We start from the raw sequence: 24,398 nt of genomic DNA on the forward strand, positions 1-24,398 counted from the left end.
TTTTTTTTACTTCTTCACTTAGTCCCACTGTGGGACATTATTATTATATCATTAATATTTTTTTTACTTTGTTCGTTGGTCACATGCATTGTAGTACATGTGTACTGCAGTGCCCAAGACCTGTCAGTGACTCACTGATTGGGCCTGTTAGATCCTGCTTATAGCATAATCTACCAGGCCACTGTACCAAGGTGATGACCTTGGGGTGCAAAAGCAAAAATCAGAATCTGCGATTATGCTCGCAGGAGGGGGGCAGTGGTGTGAAAGGGTGTCTTTTGACCTCTTGTTTAACTACTTGGATGCCACTGTTGTGATTGACAGTGGTATTTAAGGGATTAATCGGCCCTGATCAGTTCCAAAACTGGTCGGGGACGATGAAATGGGGTGTCAGCTGTCATATACAAAAGCCATGAGTGGGATTCTCGTCAGTGGGGTATTGCTATTCACCTACTCCGGATACACCATTTTAAAACAGTGATATAAGGAATAACCGGAATAAGGCCTCTTAACAACTTCCATTTGTATCCCTTTATTTAAACATCATGATGTTTTACCCCAAAAAATCACTCCAAGGTGTGGTCCACTAGGTGACTCCTTTGAGAATGATTACAGAAAGTGGGGCAGATGCTTGTTTTACTACTCCTGATCACTGCCTGACAAACTATTTACAGTCATGTGCAATGCATGCTGGGAAGTGAGAAAATGGAAGTTCCAGCACCTATAGTTCTGATGAAACAAAATTGCTCACTCAAAAAGAGTTAATGGTAAGTTACAAAGCAGTAAAGTGTGGAGTGTGGACAGTTCAGTAGTCTTGTATGGGAACCAAAGGCAATTTTACTTTGTTGTGGGTGATAAGGGCAGCAGATCTATGCTCTACAGCTTTTATTAAAAGACAGGTATGTTTGAATTATTTGTGAGATGGTAAGATAGGGCAGGAAAGGTACTCACATCATGCCTTTCCATTAATTAGGTACATGTCTCTAAATTGTAAATAGCCATATGTTTTGTCAATGAGGTTAATAAAATAATTTCTAGAGGACCTGTTACCACTGAAGATCTGAATACATAAGCTGAGCAGTGTGGTTTACAAGAAGGCTTCCTAATAAAAAAGTGATATTATCCAATCCAGTGGAAAGAGCAACACTAAATAATCCAGACTGATTGGGAATTGTTACCTTTCAGTTTTTAGAGGCTGACGGCAGCCATTTTATTTACCAAACTAAAGCCCATTCCCATCACCTCAAAGTTAATACACGTCATTATTTTGCCATTGTATGAATTTTTATTTTCTCATTTTCTTTTTTTGTTATATATAAAACCCCCTTGTTGTACCCGCTTAGAATACGGAGCTGGACATAGCGCAATGTGTGTGCGTTGTGTGTCTGTGAGGGAGTCTCCTCACGTAACGTGAGGATCAGTGCCGTATACACTGCAGGCATGCAGGGCTGTGTACAGTTGGCAGTATACAGATTTTATTCAGTCCCCTCTTCTTTCTCCCAGGTTCCATGGCAGGATCCGTTTCCACACACCATGCTGTGTCCACTATAGTTTTGGCACAAAAGAAAGAGTGTTTTCAAGGCGTCAGCAGGCAATTTCTTCCAGTGTCCCCAGCGTGGCCTGCAGTGGCACCGTCACAGTGTGGCTAATGGTTTCTGAATGGTTTGGCATGTTGTCACAGGTACTCTGGAGGAAAAAGAAACAAAGGTTGAAAATTGAGGTTTACGGCAGGATTTGATGAATGCACAATGCTAAGGGTCTACAAACATCTTAGATATATCTGTCCTGACTCTCAAATAAAGGAAGGCACAGCCAGTCGCTATTATGTTCTCTACGGGGACTCCTCTGGCTGCAGCTTATCTCCAGGAACAAAGGGATTAGCTGTCTGAAATCTAACAAGCAGGATTCTTCTCTTTCCCAACATCATCTGTTGGAGGAGAGTCTGAAGCCCCATGTGCACACTTTCGGGAGAAGCGGTCATACCACTGGTGCAACATGTGCAGCAGTACAGGGTCCAAGAAGTAAGGGGGCTCACTTCCACCTCCGAAGAGTGAAATTTGACATTATGATGACCTACTGGAAGGCAAAGGTTCCATATATTGTTCTTGCACATGGGCCATCTTCTGTCTGTGTAGGCTCCTGACTGTCAGCCGTTCCCTTCAAAATCTACTGGTCTATCTGACTTTAGTCTAATGAGTATGAAGTCATTTAGGAGATTATTTGTTGAGCACTCATTACCATCCTCATGTTCGACAACCAATATGTAGTCTACAGAGAAGAAACTCACCAGATCTTCTGTGTGTCTTCCTTCCTCGTCTCTTCCCAAGAGATCTAGCAGCTTCTCCTTTATCAGCTAAGAAATAATAAAAAGATCAGAATAAATAAAAATGGCTATAAGAAAAGATAAGGCTGCATATACTGACATATCACAAGGGACAGATAACCAGCTTGAATTATTTTCTGATGAAAAACGCAAAGTGTGATCACTGGGGGACAAAATATTCGCAATTGTAGTTCCTTTTTTAGGAATAAAATTGCAGCCTTTATCCAATATAGTTCTCAAAGTTGGATCCACCCGTAAAATAGGTAGATTTGATTTAATAATTTCCGTTATTTGATTAAATTGATCACTATATTTAGTAATAAAAACTGGTTTCTCCTCAAAATTACTAAATTTTGATTTTATTTCCAAATAATCATCTCTTGTTTTTCTTTCTGCTACAATTTTACCCCTATTAATTTGATGCTTGCGATAACCTCTAGTCTTTAATCGTTCATCAATTACTTCACATTCCTGTCTGTAAAATGAATCAGTTGTGCAGCACCTCTTGGCACGCACAAATTCACCTACTGGGAGATTATTAATGACATGTTTGGGATGGTTGCTGCTAGCATGCAGCAAAGAATTACCTGATTGCGGTTTTCTATATAAACATACTTCAACCCTAAAATCTGCTTCATTTCCAATCAACATCATGTCAAGAAAAGCAATTCGTTCTTTATTCATATGATATGTAAATTTTAGATTATGATTATTAGTATTAAGGAATTTTATGAATTCTTTTATATTATCTGGATCACCCTTCCATATTATTATCAGATCATCAATGAATCTTCCAAAAAATTCTATATGATCCATAAAAATATTTTCCTGACCATAAATTTTTTCTTCCTCCCACCAAGTAACAAATATATTTGCAAGCGATGGGGAAAATTTCGCCCCCATCGCACATCCTTGTAACTGAAGGAACAAATTGCTTTTCCTTTTAAACATAAAGTAGTTGTTTTTTAACAAAAATTCAGTTACAGATAAAATAAATTGCTGCAATTCCACCCTGTATTTAGTATATTTAAGCAACTGATCCTGAAGTGCACGAATAGATAAAGACTATTTATATAATATGGCTGAAGGTGAAGTGTCCTTTAAGGACTCGGAATTTTTTTCTATAAAAAATGTGGATAGACTTAACAAGGCCGCTGCTGTGTTTTCTAGAACAAATAGAGTGGATTTGAAGGATCATGATAATATTGAAAAATCTATATCAGAATTGGAAAAACAAATGATCATCAGATTAAAAACGTGGTGGGATCTGACCACTTTGCAAAATTATATAGGTCATGAAATGATTCCTAGAGGTTTAAGATTGAATAAACGCTCCACAGTTCTATTTGATGTCTCATTTTCTGACAAGTGGAATAACATTCTGTCAGATTGTTCCATAAAATTAATGTCCCTTATTATCCAGTATGAGGAAGAAAAAGTTTCCGTTTTGGATAAAAAAATCAAAGATATTGAAACCGAATTAATACAATTTGAGAAAACGGATTATTATATCAAATCTAAAAAGAAGATCTTTGATAATCTGAATATGCTGGAAGGGGACATTGTAAAAAGGAAACAAGAAAAATTTAAAAGAGACATTAGAGATTATGATGAAAATGTGGTCTACAGTTGGAAAACATTCAATAGAAATAACACCCCGAACAGTAGTTTTCGAAAGCGGTATAAATCGCAAAGACATGTGAGTTTTTCGTCTACTGATAATACAGATGGGTGTACTGATCAGTCTGATGTAGACATAGAAGAACAGGCAGCGACTACTAGTTCTATCCTGACAAAAAACTTGGATTCACAGAACAGAGTATTGTCATCAAGAAAAAACGGAGGCGTGCAGGGCGAAAATATCGTAAGACGAAATTACTACACCAGGCACTACCAAAAGAGGAACAAACAGTTCTAAACCTGTCAGCTACAATTTTGTCAGATGCACAGGTGGAAGTTCTGGAGAAAGGACTGGGTTTTGTCCCAAATAAACAGTTTAATCTTTTTGACACAATTCTGGACATGAATAAATTTATCAGAGGTTTAACAATAAAGAAACATTTTTTTGATGAACAAGACTCTATTCATACTGTCCAAGATGAGATTCCACCTGTGAATGAATATTCAGAAAAATCTTTTTCAGACCAGATTATTTTAAAAAATTTGTATGAAATGTCAGAAGAAGAAAAAAATTTTTTGGACATAAATGACCGTCTGTTTGGAAACAGGGTTCCCAATCCTACTTATTACCCAGTGCAGTCACGTAGCACAGTGATGGAGGAATTTCAAATAGTGGTGGAAAGTGAACTTACTAAATTGGCATTGGAAAATAAAAATCAGAACAATAAAAAAAAAAAATTTAACAAAAAAACAAAAAAATGCATTGGAGGAATTGAAGAAAAATTCTAACATTGTTATAAAAAATTCAGATAAAGGTGGATCTACTACTATACTGGACACTGGTCTTTATGAACAAGTGCATAAGTTGCTTCAAGACAGTGTTGTGTACAAGCCGTTATTGAAGGATCCTACAGAGGAGATAAGAGTTCTTTTAATGAAAATTTTGGAAGAAGGACATTTGATGGGTTTTCTTACTAGTCAGCAATTGGAATTTATGAATCCACCTTTCCCCAAAATTCCTCTTTTTCATGCCTTGCCCAAGGTTCATAAGGGGGTATTTCCCCCACCTATGCGGCCTATTGTATCTGGAATAGGGTCATTATTGGAGAATTTGGGGGATTGGTTGGATGCACGACTTCAACCTCTAGTATTGAGATCACCTAGCTATATCACGGACAGCAAACATGTGTTACGTGTAATGAAGAACATTAAGTGGAATAGTAATTATACATGGGTTACTGCAGATATTGCTACACTGTATTCATCTATACCTCATCATCTAGCTATTCGTGCACTTCAGGATCAGTTGCTTAAATATACTAAATACAGTGTGGAATTGCAGCAATTTATTTTATCTGTAACTGAATTTTTGTTAAAAAACAACTACTTTATGTTTAAAAGGAAAAGCAATTTGTTCCTTCAATTACAAGGATGTGCGATGGGGGCGAAATTTTCCCCATCGCTTGCAAATATATTTGTTACTTGGTGGGAGGAAGAAAAAATTTATGGTCAGGAAAATATTTTTATGGATCATATAGAATTTTTTGGAAGATTCATTGATGATCTGATAATAATATGGAAGGGTGATCCAGATAATATAAAAGAATTCATAAAATTCCTTAATACTAATAATCATAATCTAAAATTTACATATCATATGAATAAAGAACAAATTGCTTTTCTTGACATGATGTTGATTGGAAATGAAGCAGATTTTAGGGTTGAAGTATGTTTATATAGAAAACCGCAATCAGGTAATTCTTTGTTGCATGCTAGCAGCAACCATCCCAAACATGTCATTAATAATCTCCCAGTAGGTGAATTTGTGCGTGCCAAGAGGTGCTGCACAACTGATTCATTTTACAGACAGGAATGTGAAGTAATTGATGAACGATTAAAGACTAGAGGTTATCGCAAGCATCAAATTAATAGGGGTAAAATTGTAGCAGAAAGAAAAACAAGAGATGATTATTTGGAAATAAAATCAAAATTTAGTAATTTTGAGGAGAAACCAGTTTTTATTACTAAATATAGTGATCAATTTAATCAAATAACGGAAATTATTAAATCAAATCTACCTATTTTACGGGTGGATCCAACTTTGAGAACTATATTGGATAAAGGCTGCAATTTTATTCCTAAAAAAGGAACTACAATTGCGAATATTTTGTCCCCCAGTGATCACACTTTGCGTTTTTCATCAGAAAATAATTCAAGCTGGTTATCTGTCTCTGGTAGCTATCGTTGTGGAATAAGATCATGCGGTTTATGTAAATACATGTATAATACGTCTACATTTAAATCCACAGTTACAAAAAATGAATATGTCATAAATATGTTTGCCAACTGTAGTTCCACATATGTTATTTATTTAATAACATGTGAAACATGCTGCATTCAATATGTGGGCAACACCACACGTTCTCTTCGCAAAAGGATTTCTGAACATCTTTATGATTCATGTAATAAAACTACAAGGAGTCCCTCGGGAGCCTCTCAGCATTTTATTTCTGTACATGGAGGAGATGTCAGTACTTGTAGGGTTAATATAATAGAAACTGTCCCAAACCCCAAGAGGGGAGGTGATAGAAAAAAGGAATTGCAGCGCAAAGAAGCAATGTGGATTTTTAAGTTAAAAACACGATATCCCGCAGGCATGAATTTAAAATCTGATCTTTTATATATATATGATTAAGATGATGTGGTGATTTCCTCCATGTTCAGATACTATGCCTTTTTTTTTTTTTTTTTTTTTTGGAGAAAATCCTCCCTTCCTGCTATTGTGGACCTCCGCCCATTTTGTTTCCCTCCCACTTTACTTCAGCCAGCAAGTGTATATAGGTATATGCTTATTTGTAAGATGTTAAGCTATGAGTAAGGACCCTCTAGTCCGAAACGCGTAAGCGTCTGTCACATTGGTGAACCATATGTTTTTTATGCATCTATTCTGTTTTTAATCATTTTTTTGGAATAAAGTCTTTTGATTTTAACCATCCTTTGGTCGAAGTTGCTGGAATATCTCCCAAGTATTGTGCCTACAAGATTTTCCGGAATCCAAGTTCCCTGCACCGCCCAGGATTGATTGCATTCCTCCAGACTTCGCATTTGCTACGGTTTGGTGATCTGACAAAAAACTTTTTCCTTTGTGACATATCACAAGGACCTGCACAGGAACATACTTTTCATCACTGACATTCATGGATGCACCTTTGTTTACTTACTTACACATAGGAGTCTTCCCCTTCTAGACAATTACCTAATAACCACAATATCACACGAATTTTTATACATTTTTCTGGACAGAATGACACTCCATTTATTCTTTTCCCGGGGACAGTCAGCGGACTCCCTTTTAACCAATAGGTGAGCGCCCCACCTACTATAATTATACAATAAGTGTAGCAAGTGGGAAAAGAAATGGCCGCTTATATATAACTTGGACTGTAAGACCCCACATAGTTGTCCTCCATATGTGTGCATTAATTAAAGGAGTTGTCCAAATAAATTGGGGAAAGCTAAATTTTCGGGGAGAAAAAAAAACCAATGCTTAACTGTTGAAGCCTTTACAGTTCCAGAGTTGACTCTGATGCTCAGATCTTTGTTGATAAGATGTAGCGAGGGAACCACATCTACAACGAGTGACCGCTGCTGCCAATCATTGGCTTCAGAGATAAAGTGCCATTTATAATGACCTCACCACTGAGCCCCGATTGACTGCAAAAGTTGTAAATGGAATCTGACTGCAGATCTCCTCTGAGTAGCAGCGAGGCAGCTCTGGAGCAGCAGAGCTTTTGCATGGTAAGACTTTTTTAGTTTGTCTTTCTCAAGTTTCATCTGCCTTTACTACATTTTTCATTTTTAAGCTAAACCCTTTTACCTCTTTCCTATTGAGGTAGCAGAGTTAAACTTTTATCATTTAGTTATGAATCTCTAACTTACTCAGCACTGAATTAAGAGCCTTTACCCCGAGGCGTGAATCAAGCATGCAGAAAAGTGGTTGAGCGCCTTGAGTTGCTAGGTTCTTACGAGAAAATGCTGAGTCTCATCTTACAAAGATTATGGACATTAATGGCAAATGAAAAGAAAATTACTGTTTAAGTTTCCGCAGAAGGAAAATTTAAATGATACCATTTCTCTTCTTTACCCCTTCAATTACGTTTTTTTTATTTTTCTGTCAATGTGGCCATGTGAGGATTTTTTTTTTGCTGTACTTTTGAATGACATCATTGGTTTTACCATGTAGTGTACTGGAAAATTAAAAAATATTTGAAGTGTGGTGAAATTGCAAAAAAAAAATGCAATTCCACAATTGTTTTTTGTTTGTTTTTTTCTTTCCGCCAATTGTTAAAACTGACCTGCCATTATGATTCCCCAGGTTATTAACAGTTCGCAGATACCAAACATGTATAGATTCATTTTTATTTATGTGGTAAAATAAAAATAAAAAATTTGCAAAAAAGAAAAAATAAACAGCTGTTACAGGCGCATGCGGACTCATCGCTGGAGCTCTCATGTAATGCATGGACACAACCTTTGATGTATATATATCGTGAAGGGTTTTAAAGGGAATCTGTCAGCAGGTTTTTGCTATGTAATCTAGAGACTGCATGCTGTAGGGGGTTAAACACAGATATCAGCAATGAGTCGCTTATCAATCTCCATGGTTTTGTTTACTTGCAGTGATTGCTTTAGCAACAGGAGCTTATCATTGCTGGACACAGCAGCAGTGCCTGGTAGTTCAGCTCCACCCCCTTCTGTGATAAGCAGCTCATGGTCTATTGACATTGTATATACAGAGCCTGTTGTGGGCGGGATTAGCTTACTCAGCTCTGCCTCATGCTAAATGTAAAACATATGATTGTCTTAGAACCTCTGCACCCAGTAAACTAACTGATACATCACTGGATTCAGCATCTCTCTGCCTGCATTAGGTTGCTCTCAGTAGAGGTATCAAAAACTTGCAGACAGATTTCCTTTTAAAGTAGTCAGGAGTAATAATTGTAATTCATTAATTTATCAGCCCTTCTTTATTATGGTCCCTGTATAGAAATAGTGATAAATCCTAAAATCTTGGTTGCCAGCAGTCACGGATCAAGGATCAGTCAAGGATCGATATGCACAGACGTTTGCATGAGCCTTACAGTCATTGAGACATGACTAGGTTGGTTCAGAGGGAAATGCAAGAATATAGAGTATTAAAGGGAATCTGTAACCCATATTTCGTGATATCATGTAAAGATATCACCCAATTGCACGTCCCATAAGGATTCTATTAGAGCTTTTGACTCCCCCCGACCCTGCACCTTTGAGGCATCATGGGGAAATCATCTAGAAACACTAATCTCCGCACACAGTGGTGTGCTTAAAAAAAATAGGTAAATACAAATAAAATAGACATAAAAAAGTTGCAATGGAAAAATGAATTTTTGGCAAAAATAATTGGTGCAAAACACCAAAAACTCAACAAAAAAAGGCACAAATGCAATAATGAATTGGGCCATTAGTACATTCAATCATCCACCACCATAGCCACTTATAGGGAATCTGTCACAAGGGTTTTGCTACCCCATCTGAGAGCAGGATCATGTAGTGGGAAAGACCCTGATGTCATGAATGTGTCCCTTACTTGTTTCTGCCTGCAGTTTTGATAAAATCATGGTTTTCTGTTTTCGCTGCTGCAGATCTACCAGTTATCTGAATGGTGAGCTCTGTAAAACCCCACTCACTCTACTGAATGCTTTCTGTGTACACTGTGAATAGGCAGAAAGCTTCCAATAAGTGGTGTGAGCAAGGTTGATGAATATGTTGGACTACATGGTAGAAGACAAAATGAAAAAACCCTGCTATAATTAAATAAGTAAAAAGCAAAAGTGCATGTAAATCATACAGAGTTCTTAGTAATACTGTATTTGATCAAACATAGCATAAAAGCCATCCCACCATCGACAAAGTGACTCTGTGGTTGGGGCGGTCCTACACTGTCTAGTATTAATAACCTTCTGTGTGAATAAGGGCAGATAAGGACCTGGTCCCAACCACTGGGCACCAGTCAGGGGAAGCCTTTAAATGCAATTTCCAGCTCAGGAGAGGGAGGTCACACCCCAGCTTGCACAGAATGCAAAAATACAAAGAAAAAACACTTAAAATTGAGCTTAGTTTGAGTTGGTACACATGCAGCATATAAATGCATGTTCACATGGCCAAAAAGCATGCAAAACCTACAAAAGACAAAATGAAAAAAACCCTGCTATCTAATATATAAAGCTCAAGTGTGTGTATGTATGTATGTACAGTCATATGTAAAAGTTTGGGCACCCCTATTAATGTTAACCTTTTTTCGTTATAACAATTTTGGTTTTTGCAACAGCTATTTCAGTTTCAAATATCTAATAACTGATGGACTCAGTTATATTTCTGGATTCAAATGAGGTTTATTGTACTAACAGAAAATGTGCAATCTGCATTTAAACAAAACTTGACCGGTGCAAAAGTATGGGCACCCTTATCATTTTCTTGATTTGAACACTCCTAACTACTTTTTACTGACTTCCTGAAGCACTAAATTGGTTTTGTATCCTCATTAAGCGTTGAACTTCATAGCCAGGTGTATCAAATCATGAGAAAAGGTATTTAAAGTGGCCACTTGCAAGTAGTTCTCCTATTTGATTCTCCTATGAAGAGTGGCATCATGGGCTCCTCAAAACAACTCTCAAATGATCTGAAAACAAAGATTATTCAACATAGCTTTTCAGGGGAAGGATACAAAAAGTTGTCTCAGAGATTTAACCTGTCAGTTTCCACTGTGAGGAACATAGTAAGGAAATGGAAGAACACAGGTACAGTTCTTGTTAAGCCCAGAAGTGGCAGGCCAAGAAAAATATCAGAAAGGCAGAGAAGAAGAATGGTGAGAACAGTCAAGGACAATCCACAGACCACCTCCAAAGACCTGCAGCATCATCTTGCTGCAGATGGTGTCACTGTGCATCGGTCAACAATACAGCGCACTTCGCACAAGGAGAAGCTGTATGGGAGAGTGATGTGAAAGAAGCCGTTTCTGCAAGCACGCCACAAACAGAGTCGCCTGAGGTATGCAAAAGCACATTTGGACAAGCCAGTTACATTTTGGAAGAAGGTCCTGTGGACTGATGAAACAAAGACTGAGTTGTTTGGTCATACAAAAAGGCGTTATGCATGCGCTGTATTGTTGACCGATGCACAGTGACACCATCTGCAGCAAGATGATGCTGCAGGTCTTTGGAGGTGGTCTGTGGATTGTCCTTGACTGTTCTCACCATTCTTCTTCTCTGCCTTTCTGATATTTTTCTTGGCCTGCCACTTCTGGGCTTAACAAGAACTGTACCTGTGTTCTTCCATTTCCTTACTATGTTCCTCACAGTGGAAACTGACAGGTTAAATCTCTGAGACAACTTTTTGTATCCTTCCCCTGAAAAGCTATGTTGAATAATCTTTGTTTTCAGATCATTTGAGAGTTGTTTTGAGGAGCCCATGATGCCACTCTTCATAGGAGAATCAAATAGGAGAACTACTTGCAAGTGGCCACCTTAAATACCTTTTCTCATGATTTGATACACCTGGCTATGAAGTTCAAAGCTCAATGAGGTTACAAAACCAATTTAGTGCTTCAGGAAGTCAGTAAAAAGTAGTTAGGAGTATTCAAATCAAGAAAATGATAAGGGTGCCCATACTTTTGCACCGGTCAAATTTTGTTTAAATGCAGATTGCACATTTTCTGTTAGTACAATAAACCTCATTTGAATCCAGAAATATAACTGAGTCCATCAGTTATTAGATATATGAAACTGAAATAGCTGTTGCAAAAACCAAAATTGTTATAAAGAAAAAAGGTTAACATTAATAGGGGTGCCCAAACTTTTACATATGACTGTATGTATGTATGTGTGTATGTCCGGGATTGGCATCCGCACCGTCGCAGCTACAGCCACAAAATTTGGCACAGTCACACGTCTGGACCCCGAGAGTGTCCTAGGTTATGTTGGGAGGCGAAATTTTAACCCCGCGCATTCCAATTCACCAAACAATTTTGCCCCTATCTACATAATGGGGAAAAAGTGTGTGTGTATCAAGCCCCGCCCCTCATTATGATGTCATAATGGTTGCCATGGTGACGCTGATGTCATCATAGGTTGCAAGCCCCGCCGCTCATAATGATGTCATAATGGTTCACTATGGGATGGAGGATATGTGATGGGTATATGGGCACTCGACTATGAGATGGAGGATATGTATGATGGGTATATGGGCATGGGCCTATGGGGTCGTGGATATGTATGATGGGTATATTGGCACAGGACTATGGGATGGAGGATAATTATAATTTGCTATAACTAACCAAAGTTAGTTACTATGCCCGGGCGGCGCCGGGCTCTTCAGCTAATGGCAGACAAGGACCGGGTCCCAACCACTGGACACCAGTCAGGGGAAGCCTTTAAATATAATTTCCAGCTCAGGAGAGGGAGGCCACACCCCAGCTTGCACAGAATGCAAAAATGCAAAGAAAAAACACAAAAACTGAGCTTGGCTTTAGTTGGAACACATGCAGCATATAAATGCATGTTCACATGGCCAAAAAGCATACAAAACCTACAGAAGACAAAATGAGAAAACCCCTGCTATAATTAACTAAGTAAAAAGCTCAATCCAAGCTCAATTTTTGTGTTTTTTCTAAATGGTAGTAGGTCTGAGGCACCTGGTTTTTGCTTACACATACTGATTTAAAATACTGTCCAAATACTGAGCATGTGAACATAGCTTAAGAAATGTGTCCTATATAGGCGGACTCCATCACTCTTTTCTCACTGGGTTCTTCATTTTGTCAGAAGTAGGTTCTGCATCTCTCCATGCTGCACCCAGCAATGATTTTCCCTGTACTGAACTCTCACTGAGCCATTCCCATATGGAACAACACAATTGCTGCAATTACTGCATTTATCTACAATAATATAGGGCATAGTGTGGCGCCCTTGAGGGTTCAGTCGCCACAGAGGTACTGCACCACACCCAGAGGTGTGGTATTCCACTTCCCAGGTAAGGTGGAGGCACCTGGCAGTACTCTAACATATGCGCCCAACACACACCCTACAGTAGCAGGGCACCCTGGATGGCCCCATTCGGGAGGAGGATCTCAACCCTGCCTGGTTAGTAAAAGGTGTTGGGAGGTGGGTGGAGCTTGTAGGTTCAGAGTGGGAGAGTAGAGTTGGACTTAGCACAGTCTTCCCTGAGGGGATGAAGTGGACACATGTGAGTGTGGAGCAGATCCTGGTCAGAGAAGCTGCTGGGAAGGGAAAGACAGAAGGAAGTCCCTGAAGAAGGAGCAGATCCTAGATGCACGGCACAGTGACCGTACTGCCCGTGGGGCTCAGTCCACGCTGGCTGATGTCGGGTGGAGGGATCAGGTCGCAGTGGGGTACTGGCCCCCCAGCCTAGTGGAGATATCATCTGACTCAACTAGAAAGCCGGAGGTAGAGGCACCTTTAGGTACCTTAGCCAGAAGCGACAGTTATCTTTGCCAGAAAGGCAGCCATAAGGGAGCAGGGGAATGCAATGAGGACATTACCTGACAAGGTCCTCGGCTGCTGGCCTTGAACACTGACTGTGAGGTGTTGGGAAGGAAGAGGCGAGAAAACAACACAGTGAGACTGCCAGGCACACACTGAAGGGAGTTCTGGAAAGGTGTTCTCCATCTGCCTGGGAGTTGACTGAGCCCCTCACCTGGAGGACGCAGCACCAAGCAGGCATCTGTGCACACCAGAATTGTGAGTAAAGCTTTGGAACTGCACCCAGCTGTGTCCTCTGAATTCTTTCTGCAACACCTACTCAGCTCTGCTACATCTACCAACATTACCATCTTACACATTCTACATCTGCCCTGGGACTAAGCTCTGCCTGAAGAGAGCTATTCCAACTCTGCTGCATCACACCATCAGTCCCAGAGGATCTGCATTGCAGCGCTGGTCACCTCTGACCAGAAACCACAGGTGGCGTCACAAACACTTATTACAAACTCTATTATCCCTTGTAAATATCTCCTTTTATTGGACCCCCATTACCATGGACCGAGTCACCGCTGCTGTGACACTGCCCCTTTAAGAAGTGGCCCAGTACCGAGTAAACATCACGCCCCTGGTGGGTGATCCAACAGCAATGGTTGTGCTTTGTTCTAAGTTATCCAGGACCTCTAAAGTGAAGTATTGAGGAGTTTTGATTTCACACTGCTTTCATGTGAATATCAGTGTGGCCACACAAGCAGAATACATGGACGCATAGCAAGAGGCATAACTAGTAGAAAAGAGAGATTGTGCTCCCACTGCAGAGAATTAGAGTGAGACCACAGCTCTGCTAACATTATATGATTTACTTCAATTCGACTGTTAGAAAACATGTAAAATCGTGAACTATTTTGCTCACTTTTTGATCAAATTGTGTATACCAATCTGCCAACAACATGGTAACCTCTTTTAGATGGGGTCAAATTCCACAATTCATCAGAGCCCCAGGCACAACGAGAGGTGGGTCTTTAATATAACAGCTCTAGTGGGACGACATCTCTACAAGCACAATGCCACAGCACTCTACTAATATAATATTATATACATGAATTCCACTATTGTGCCAAAATTAAAAGGTGAGGTTCTTTGCTCACATTTCAGTCTAGGCCCAACTTTTTAGGTCCCTTGAGCCCTAAGAACAGAGAGAGGGACGTATTTAGTATAGGTTTTAAAAAAGGTCGCCTTGTCATTGGCAGATGGACACATTTTGATCAAAACGCGCTCAAACAACCTTACATTTTTACTTACATATCAATACCGTAATTAACTAGTATAATGTATGCAGCGTGCTATTATATAGACATATGTACTACAGCCACAGCATAATGATACCACATAGCTACAAACAAAATGCAGAAGCGCTCTGCAAACATTATATCATATTCATGATTTCCACTATCAGTTTACCTGTAAAAATGAGAGATTTTAGTACACATTTTGTACAAAATAATGCCATAGCCATTTTCATAGGGGCATTACTGTGATTGGATGGCCGCATTACGTCGTCACGTGTTATAAAAGAACAGACGCCGCCGCGCTCAGTTCACTAATGCCATTGCACAGCTAAAGGACAGTTGTGATTGGAGGAAGAAAGCAGATATCCAGGCCCATGTGTGCACAGTTTACCTACTCAGAGTCCTCTCTTGGTGCTACTGGTGCTGATGCTGAACCATCATCGAATCAGTCCTTATAAGGGTAAGTGCACATGTTGCGGATTGTGCTGCGGATTTTTCCACTTGGATTTGGCAAAATCCGCAGTTAAAACCGCAGGTCAAAAGACCTGCGGTTTCACCTGCAGATTAGCCTGCGGTTTGCCCCTGCGGTTTCACACCTGATCTTTGTGCCAAACCGCTGCGGAATCGGCACAAAGAAGTGACATGCTGCAGATTTAAAACCACGGCAAATCCGCGCAGCAAAATCCGCAGCATGTACACTGCGGATTTCATTGTCCATTGATTAACATGGTACGGTACACCGCAGCAGAAACTGCTGAGGATCCGCAGGTCCAAAATCGCTGCGGATCCGCAGCAGAATCCGCAGCGTGCGCACTTACCCTATGGGCTAATCCTGTGCTTTGCTGTTTGTATCAATCAGATAGATTTTAATTTATCCTAGGGAAAGTTTAAGGAGCAGGGAGAGTGGCTGAATACAGCCTCTAGACATGGCTTAAGGTACTGTCACACTTAGCGATGTACCAGCGATCCCGACCAGCGATATGACGTGGTCAGGATCGCTGGTACATCCCTAAGTGGTCGCTAGTGAGCTGCCACACAGGCAGATCTCACTAGCGACATCGCTGGGGTCGGGGATCGCTACTTACCTGTCACACCAGGCGATCCTGCGTCCTCCCGCCCGGCTCCACGCGTCGCTCGTCCTCACAGCAGGAAGCGCCACAGGAAGCTGACGACGAGAAAGAGTCCAGGACGTTCTCGCGCGATCAGCGATAACCAGCGGGGGAGCCGGTCGTAGGTAAGTATCAGACACAGAGATATCGCTAGCAATATCGCTATAACGTCACTAGTTATAGCGATATTGCTAGCGATATCTCTTAGTGTGACAGGCAGAGCTTTGCAGTCTGTTTTTAAATATATAGCTGCTACACATGACCAAATTTTTTTTTGAGCGGGGCATGACAAAATTGACTACATGGTCATCCATGCAGTTTAACGTGCTTAGTGTTCCATTGCGGTGGTATTACTCTCCAAATAACCGTTCAAAAAACTTTCTGGATTGAATTTGTAATCCATACAGTTTAATGTACTTAGTGTTACATTAGGGTGCTATTACCCTCCAAGAAAACAGCCAAAAAATCTTTCTGAATTTAGTCAGTCATCCATAGAGTTGTTTAACACGGTTAGTGTTACATAAAGGTGGTATATAAAACTGCAACAAAGCATTCCAATTTTTTTTCTGGATTCAAGAGTTAGAGTTAAACGCGGTTAGTGTTACATTACAGTGGTATTACCCTCCAAAAAACGTTCAAAAAAATCTTTCTGAATTGAATTAGTCATCCATAGAGTTTAAAGTGGTTAGTGTTACATTGTGGTGGTACGTATAACTGCAAGAAAAGTTCAACAGTTGTTATATTATGGAGGTATTAATCTAAAAAAAAAAAACCTTCAAAAAATCTTTCTAGATTCAATTAGTTATCCACACAGTATAATGTGCTATGTGTTACATTACGGTAGTATTAACCACCAAAAAAAGTTAAAGAAATCTTTCTGGATTAAATTAGTCATCCATAGGGTTTAATTTGGTTAGTGTTACATTATGGTTGTATACAAAACTGCAAAAAAGTTTTACATTTTTTTTCTGGATTCAATTAGACATCCACACAGTGGAATGTGGTTAGTGTTACATTACGGTGGTATATTACCCTCCTAAAAAGTTCCACGTTTTTTCTGGATTCAATTAGTCATCCACACAGTGTAACATGGTTAGTGTTACATTTTGGTAGTATTACTCTACAAAAAAGTTCCAAAAATGTTTCTGAATTGAATTAGTAATCCATACATTGTAACGTGTTTAGTGGGCAACAAAGAAGGCAGAATACCCGGAGACTCCCAATGGAGCAACCGGAGGAATATCAGGGCCAGAACAAGCGTGAGTGACAGTGGAGGTGGCAGGAGCCTGTGGTCTGGAACCTGCTGCTTTCCCTGAACCACCAAGGCCTGAGGCCATTTTTTGGAAAAAATATATATGTGGTCAATTTAAGGAGTGCTATGGCTATAGAGCACACTGCAGTGGATTAGTGGTAAGCAAACCTTTTAGTAGACCACTACGCGTTTTGGCAGCAGACCACTACCTTCTTTAGGTCCGCTGCTTCCACCTGAGGAAGGTAGCGGTCTGCTGCCGAAATGTGTAATGGTCTAATAAACGGTTTGTTTACCACTAATCCATTGAAGTGTGCTCTATAGCACTCCTTAAATTGACCCTTGTTCCTCCTCGCCTTCGGCCGAAGGTTCTCGCGTGGGCACACGCGTCCAGGAGGGGTGGTCACTGTGGCTATATGCAGACCACAAAACTCCTGGCAGGGTCTTACTGGTGGCCGCACAGGGCTCAGGATGTTAAAAAATATATTCGGGCCTGCGCCTTTTGTGCTCAGAACAGCCTCTCTAAACGAAGGGTGGAGACGCCTGCCGACACACGGTGGTGTTCCACTTTAGCTTCCGCTCCCATTGTCTGCCACGGGTCCCTTCTCAAACCTGGCGACCTTGCCGCCCCTGATGCCTTCCACTTGTCCCGGGTCTCTGTCACCTACCGGGACATCTGACTTGCCTTCGGACGAGTCTGAGGTCTATACCGCTGATGGGCACAAGTTGATGGATCAGAAGGCTCAGGGGGGAGGGGGCCCTAGGAGGGGGGGTAATGTTAGGCGTCGGATTTCTGCATTTACTCTGCAGGGATCCAGACCCTCACATTCTGCAGTCTCCTGCTGTTTATCTACTGCAGAAGAGATTGCAGAGGAGATTGCCTTGCAGCAAATCTCTCCTGAGGCTACGTCCTTCTGCCCTCCTACTGAGCATGCTCATGGGACGATCTCCCACTGGAGATCGGGAGTCATGTGCTCAGGTCCCGCTCCAGATCTCATTGGTCCATCTCAGAGATCTGGAGGCTTGCGGAAGGTCCCGGCTGCTATAAAAGGCACGCATGGCTGTTCCGCCATGCGCTAGTATAGACTTACTTGCTGCTGTGTGTATGAGGACGGATGTATGATTCATTATAAAACCCCTTCCCTCTGATATTGCGTATGTGGTTAGGGACTGAGTTTAGAATCAGCGCCAGCGCTCCTCTGCTGCAACATCCACAGCTGCTAGCGTCCGACATTGCGCTTGCGTCATAGTTTTGTCGTTTAGCGGCAGTGTCCACGCCGCGCTGCAGTAGCTGCTCTCCTTAGCATCCGCAGCTGCGACGCCGCACACACGGTAGGTCTAGACGTAGTGCTGCAATCTTGGGCCACTCCTGTGACCTGATACCGTGTGTGTATTTATACTGAGTACTGTGACCTCAACAGGCTCAGTTTGTGCATTTGTGTTTATTTGGCATCTCTGTGACTTAACAGAGATTGCTCTGCGCACCCGGGTGAAGTTTAACCCTGTGTGCATTACCGCCATATTGCTCCTGCCACCACTTAGCAGCGGTTATATCACCTGCTGCACGGTGGACCCCAAGCGGCGAACGCACTTTGTTATTTTTATTTAGGGCTTTCTGCCATTCCTAACACCGGGTCCCAGAGGTGGAAGGGGGCCCGATTGCAGGTGGCGGGAGTGTAAGGGGCCCGGTATTAAGCAGCATCAGCAGGAGTTCAAAAAGGGGTGTGTCATGAAGGGAGAGACGCTGGCCAATGAACGCTTTCCTCACCAGACTGAGGAAAGCGCTCACTGGCTGTCGTCTGTTCTCCTGCATGGCGCGTCCCAATGGTGAGTACTCACTGGTTGTCAGGGGCCCGGGCCGCTCAGCACACAGGGAACTGCAGTGGAGGAAGAGCAGGACTTACAGTGTGTACAGTATTCTGCTTCCTCCACTGTGCCATTCCAGGCAGGCTGCAGCATCTAGGAGCACAGGTCAGGTGAAGAGGCTCACTGCACGGGACATCTCCCAGAGGAGGTCGGGGGAGGGGAGCTCCCTGCACTGGAGAGCTATGCAGCAGCAGGGAGCTGAAATCCTCTGTGCTGTGTGTCCTCATCTCCCACAGTGGGCCCTGCAGTCCTCTCCAAGCTCCAGCTTATCTCTGCACTGTGTGGCCAACCTCCATCGCTAATCTGAACAGAACACCTGAGGTCATAGATTATTATGTGTGTATATTTACATGTGTGTGTACAGTATATGTATGTGTGTGGATGTATATGTGTGTATCTATGTATGATATATGTGTATGTATCTGTGTATGTATGTACAATATATGTGTGTGTATGTACGGTGTACTGTATGTGTGTATGTATATATAGTGTATGTCTATGTGCATGTATGTAAGTGTGTGTAAGTATGGTATATGTGTAGATATATGTATACTATATGTGTATAGAAGTGTGTGTGTGTATGTGCGGCATAGGTATGTACAGTATGTGTGTATCTGTGTATGTACGGTATATGTGTGTATGTATATATGGTATATGTCTATGCATGTATATAATTCTGTGTATGTATGGTATATGTGTGTATGTATATATTGTGTATGTCTATGTGCATGTATGTACGGTATATGTATATACTATATGTTTATATAAGTGTGTGTATGTACGGTGTATGTGTATATAAGTCTGTGTATGTACGGTATAGTTACAGTATGTACAGTGTATGTATCTATGGTATGTATATGTGTGTGTATGCATGATATATCTGTGTATATGTAAGGTGTATGTATGTACTGAATATATATGTTTGTGTGTATGTATGGTGTATGTTATGTGTGTTTGCATATACGATATATATGTGTATCTGTGTGTATGTATGTGTGTATGTATGTTATATCTGTGTATGCATGTATGGTGTATGTATGTACTGTATATAAGTGTATACTGTATGTGTGTATGTATATATAGTGTAAGTCTAGGTGCATGTATGTAAGTGTGTGTAAGTATGGTATATGTGTAGATATATGCATACTATATGTGTATAGAAGTGTGTATGTATATGTGTATGTATGTGTATACTATGTGTATATAAGTGTGTGTGTGTGTGTGTGTGTGTGTATGTGCGGTATAGGTATGTACAGTATATGTGTGTATCTGTATGTATGGTATATGTGTGTATGTATATATGGTGTATGTCTATGCATGTATGTAAGTCTGTGTATGTACGGTATATGTGTGTAAGTATATATGGTGTATGTCTATGTGCATGTATGTACGGTGTATGTGTATGTATATACTATATGTTTATATAAGTGTGTGTATGTACGGTGTATGTATGTGTATACTATGTGTATATGTACGGTATAGTTACAGTATGTACAGTGTATGTATCTATGGTATGTAGATGTGTGATATATCTGTGTATATGTATGTATGGTATATATGTTTGTGTGTATGTATGGTGTATGTATGTTATGTGTGTGTATGCATTTACGATATATGTGTATCTGTGTGTATGTATGGTGTATTTGTGTATGTATCTATGGTATGTGTGTGTATGTACGATATATCTCTGTGTATGCATGTATGGTGTATGTATGTACTGTATATAAGTATTTATCTGGGTATGTATGGTGTTTGTATGTATGTTATGTGTATGTGTGTATGCATGTACAGTATATGTGTGTATATATGGTATGTGTATGCATGTACGGTATGTGTATCTGTGTGTGTGTATGTACGGTATATGTATGTATGATGTATGTGTGATCCAGCAGATCATGGATAACTTGTTTATTACTGGGCCCCCAGCTCTATTCATTATCTATAGAGCTGCTGAGCACTGCACTCAGATATTTCCATCAGTTCCATAGACAATGAATAGAGCAGAAACCAGATGATACAGGCACCAGACATAAAATGTAATATATACATTGTTGGGCTCTGCCACGAGGAGTCTCTGCACACTTTCTGTCATGTGCCAACTAAAGTGTCAGCCACGTCTGCAGTGTTCTAGTCACTGACATAGCGGACACTAGTTGTCACCTGACTGCAAGACTGACTGCCCTGGAGCCAGCAGAACTGCATGATAACGGATATATATATATACTTATATATTACACACACACAGTATATATATCCATCTCAGTGAAAAAATATAAAAAAATATATTTTTTATATGTGTGGGAGCCCAAATATAACTTTTGCTATTGGGCCTTGTGATTGCTATGTACGCCCCTGCTTGCAGGGCAGTAATAATGAGGGCAATCTGCCTTGTTTCTCGGAGCCCGAGGCTCCAAGGGTCTCATTGCCAGATTGGTCTCATCATAAGAAACGTAGCGGGCAGGGAGGGGAGCCCAGACACATTTCTTGCACAGGGGCCCCAAGCTGTCACTGTCCACCGCTGGGCAAGATGCTTGAATTTCCGATTGACTGCCATTATGCTCATTACTCAAAAAGAGCATCCGAGCATTAGGAATTGCTTGGTTCAAGTAACAAGTGTCCGAGCATTTTAGTACTGGTAAGCCCTTAGTATAGGGTCTAATAGACGTCATCTTGTTGCTAACAAATAGGCTTACACACTTTGATCAAAATGTTCACAAAGAACTTAATGTTTTTAAGTGTGAATCAAAACTGGAATTAACGTATATATGATGCTTGCATGGTGCTGTTGTATATACTGTAGATGTTTGTATTGCAGCAACAGTGTACTTGCTCCTGTTGATCTTTCTAATAACCCATGAAGCACTACATCTATTAAGAAGCGTGCACAGGATCAAAGGATGGAAAAATAAACAGGACAGTCAGGATGAACAATGCGGGTATTTTTTAGCAGAGGGAGGGAAACGTGGAAAATTGTTTCTACAAACTGATTTGAGTGGCTATACTATTGTGTATAATTCATTTCTAGATCGGGCAATGACAAGGTCTGTTATCATTCGCTGTATTACAATAATGGGGGCACAAGTCTATAACCGCACTCCACGCGGTGCTAATTAAGCAGAATCCTGGGAAGTCTACCTGCCAGGACCACGCAGAGACAATTGATGATCTTGCCTTCATTTTAATGAGCGTATCGATTTCTCACATGATTAAACATATCATCTTTATAAACGATGTTTATGTGGTTGTTCCATCACTGGTAAATTCAATGATGTTCGTCATTTCTAATTTGCAGATCAAGTTCAGTGATAGGAATAGTTGTCCGTACATATAGGGATTGGGCATACAATCATTTTTTCATTGATTTTTTTTTTTTTTTTTTTTTTTTTTTTTTAACATAGGTCTTTGTGTAGGTCCTCTGTACATGACAGCAGGCTACAAGCTATTTCACCACAACATGTAGGCAATTTATAGCTTACAATGGGAAGCCTGGAGAAAAAACTGAATGTTAATGCTCCTTGTAAATAGAGCAAGGTGACCAGGTCCATCCCATTTCTGATGACACCACCATATACTGCGGAAACAACACATATAGAGTAAAGAAAAAGGAGAAAACATAGTGTGTAATGCAGAAAATCGTGTTGCTCACCTCATAAATGTAGTCAAATAGTTCCAGGATAGTCAGAATACTTGCTCCTATAAACAGTCCCATCTGACCCCCAATGTCACCTGCAGGGAAGATGTGCTCCAGTCACTATAAGTATCTCATAAGTGGTAAAAAATACTGTCTGTCACACTTCATAGGTTATACAAGAGCATTGGGTTGCTTCACATACAGTAGGTTTTTTTGTGGTTGTGCTGAAAATGCAGCAATTTTTGTGCCAATTTTTAATGCATTTTTTTTACTTATTTTTTTTTTAGCCAAAAACTAAACTTACCAAGCAGCCCGGCCACCTCGTAGGCTTTCCTCTGCTCTATGGTTTCATAGTTCAAAGCTTCGAAGAACACATCCAGGACAAGTATATTTTCCCTGTAAAGAGGCAAGAAAACAATGGTGTCAGGATATCCAGACCTGACATCCAGTCAGTGTCTGGACCCTGAGAAATCCGCGCTGCTGTAGGGGCTTACCGGGGTCCCTAGGGAGAGGAGCATGTCCCAGTGTGACAGCACACTAGCAGGTCCTGCACCACGTGACTACCAGGGTATGGAGCCGGCCGCAGGTCTCACAGAAAGAGCAGGAGCAGAAAGAGATGCTGGCCCAAAAATAAAGACCCTACCATCAGGTATAACACAAACAGAAGCGCCGATGAGCGCTAGACAGGAGGGATGTCAGGGACAGACTAAGGGGTCACAACCGTACGGATAGCAGAAGTACCAGGAGCGTAGAGAGGAGAATCACCAGAGACGTAGCCAAAGTCAGAAACCAGGAAAATAGACACAGTACCGACAAGCGCACAATGGGGACAGACCGGGTCGGAAGCCAAGGTATCACACCCAGAAGCATGCACAAGGCACAAACGTACAGGGGTCACATAAACTAAGCTAAGGGAAAAAATATAGCTGACAGAGAACCCTGGTAAAGAGTGAGCATAAATAACCCTCCCAAATCCAGAAAGAGGCCACATACACTGAACCCTGCGAGTGCAGGGCAAGAACCCTGTCCAAACCATGACAAATGGCATTTTATCTAGAAGAATCTGAATGCATACTGCCGCCATACTTTAGACCAAACCAGTCTTATCAGGAATGATCCATTAGGCATCTTTTCCAATATGAAGGCTGAGAAAAAATGGCTATATCAGCTGTCAAAGTTAAGTGTTTTGATAACACATTCCCACAAAGCGGTAGCTAAGGCTGCATTTACATTGAAAGATTACTGTGCACAAGCGTTCATAAGAGAACAAGTTTCAGTGTAAACAGGTTGCTGATCATCTGATGAAAAACACTCGCTCAGTGGGTGAAACGATCATTGCGCAGAGCAAAAAGGTCATTGTTCTCAGCAGTGGATCGTCCTGTGTAAGGAGGATTCGTACTGCCGAGAACTATGGTAACCTAGGCGTACTGAGCTTACTATTACAGATAACTCGTAAGCATCGTTTACTTTGGTCAAATCGATAAAAGTCTACCAAATGGTAGTCATGTAGTGCTGTTGATTGGTCCATGTAAACACACCCTAAGGTTTCCTTCACCATGTGCAAAAGGTTAAATGGACCGCCCTCACCCTATATCTAAATATCACAGCCCAAGAAAATTGACTTGTTATCACCCCCCTTTAACACTCCTGTCAATGGCCTGCTTGCTTCTCTGTGGCTATTTCCCTGCATTCACGCATTGCTCCTCTAATAACACTGGTCAACAGCATTTTTGGTGCCAAAGATATTTCATCGAATTTAGGGTATTTTTGGGGTGCTGATT

The 24,398-nt window shown here is 40.9% G+C and overlaps 1 protein-coding gene across 2 annotated transcripts in view; it reads right to left on the bottom strand.

The window, feature by feature from the left end:
* Window positions 1-1,259: 1,259 nt before the first annotated feature.
* ASIC2 (acid sensing ion channel subunit 2) overlaps window positions 1,260-24,398 on the bottom strand; it is a 1,315,134-nt gene continuing 1,291,995 nt past the window's right edge. For both annotated transcript variants that reach the window (XM_073582366.1, XM_073582365.1), the window contains exons 7-10: window positions 22,922-23,013; window positions 22,633-22,712; window positions 2,285-2,350; window positions 1,260-1,683 (exon numbers count right to left, since the gene is read on the bottom strand). In XM_073582366.1, the coding sequence (XP_073438467.1) occupies window positions 1,582-1,683; window positions 2,285-2,350; window positions 22,633-22,712; window positions 22,922-23,013 (340 nt within the window). In that variant the 3' untranslated portion in view covers window positions 1,260-1,581. The remainder of the gene's footprint in view (window positions 1,684-2,284; window positions 2,351-22,632; window positions 22,713-22,921; window positions 23,014-24,398) is intronic.

This window comes from Dendrobates tinctorius, unplaced genomic scaffold (genome assembly GCF_039654945.1).
Source record: "Dendrobates tinctorius isolate UK_male_01 unplaced genomic scaffold, ASM3965494v1 ptg000071l, whole genome shotgun sequence".
NCBI classification, from domain to species: Eukaryota; Metazoa; Chordata; class Amphibia; order Anura; family Dendrobatidae; genus Dendrobates; species Dendrobates tinctorius.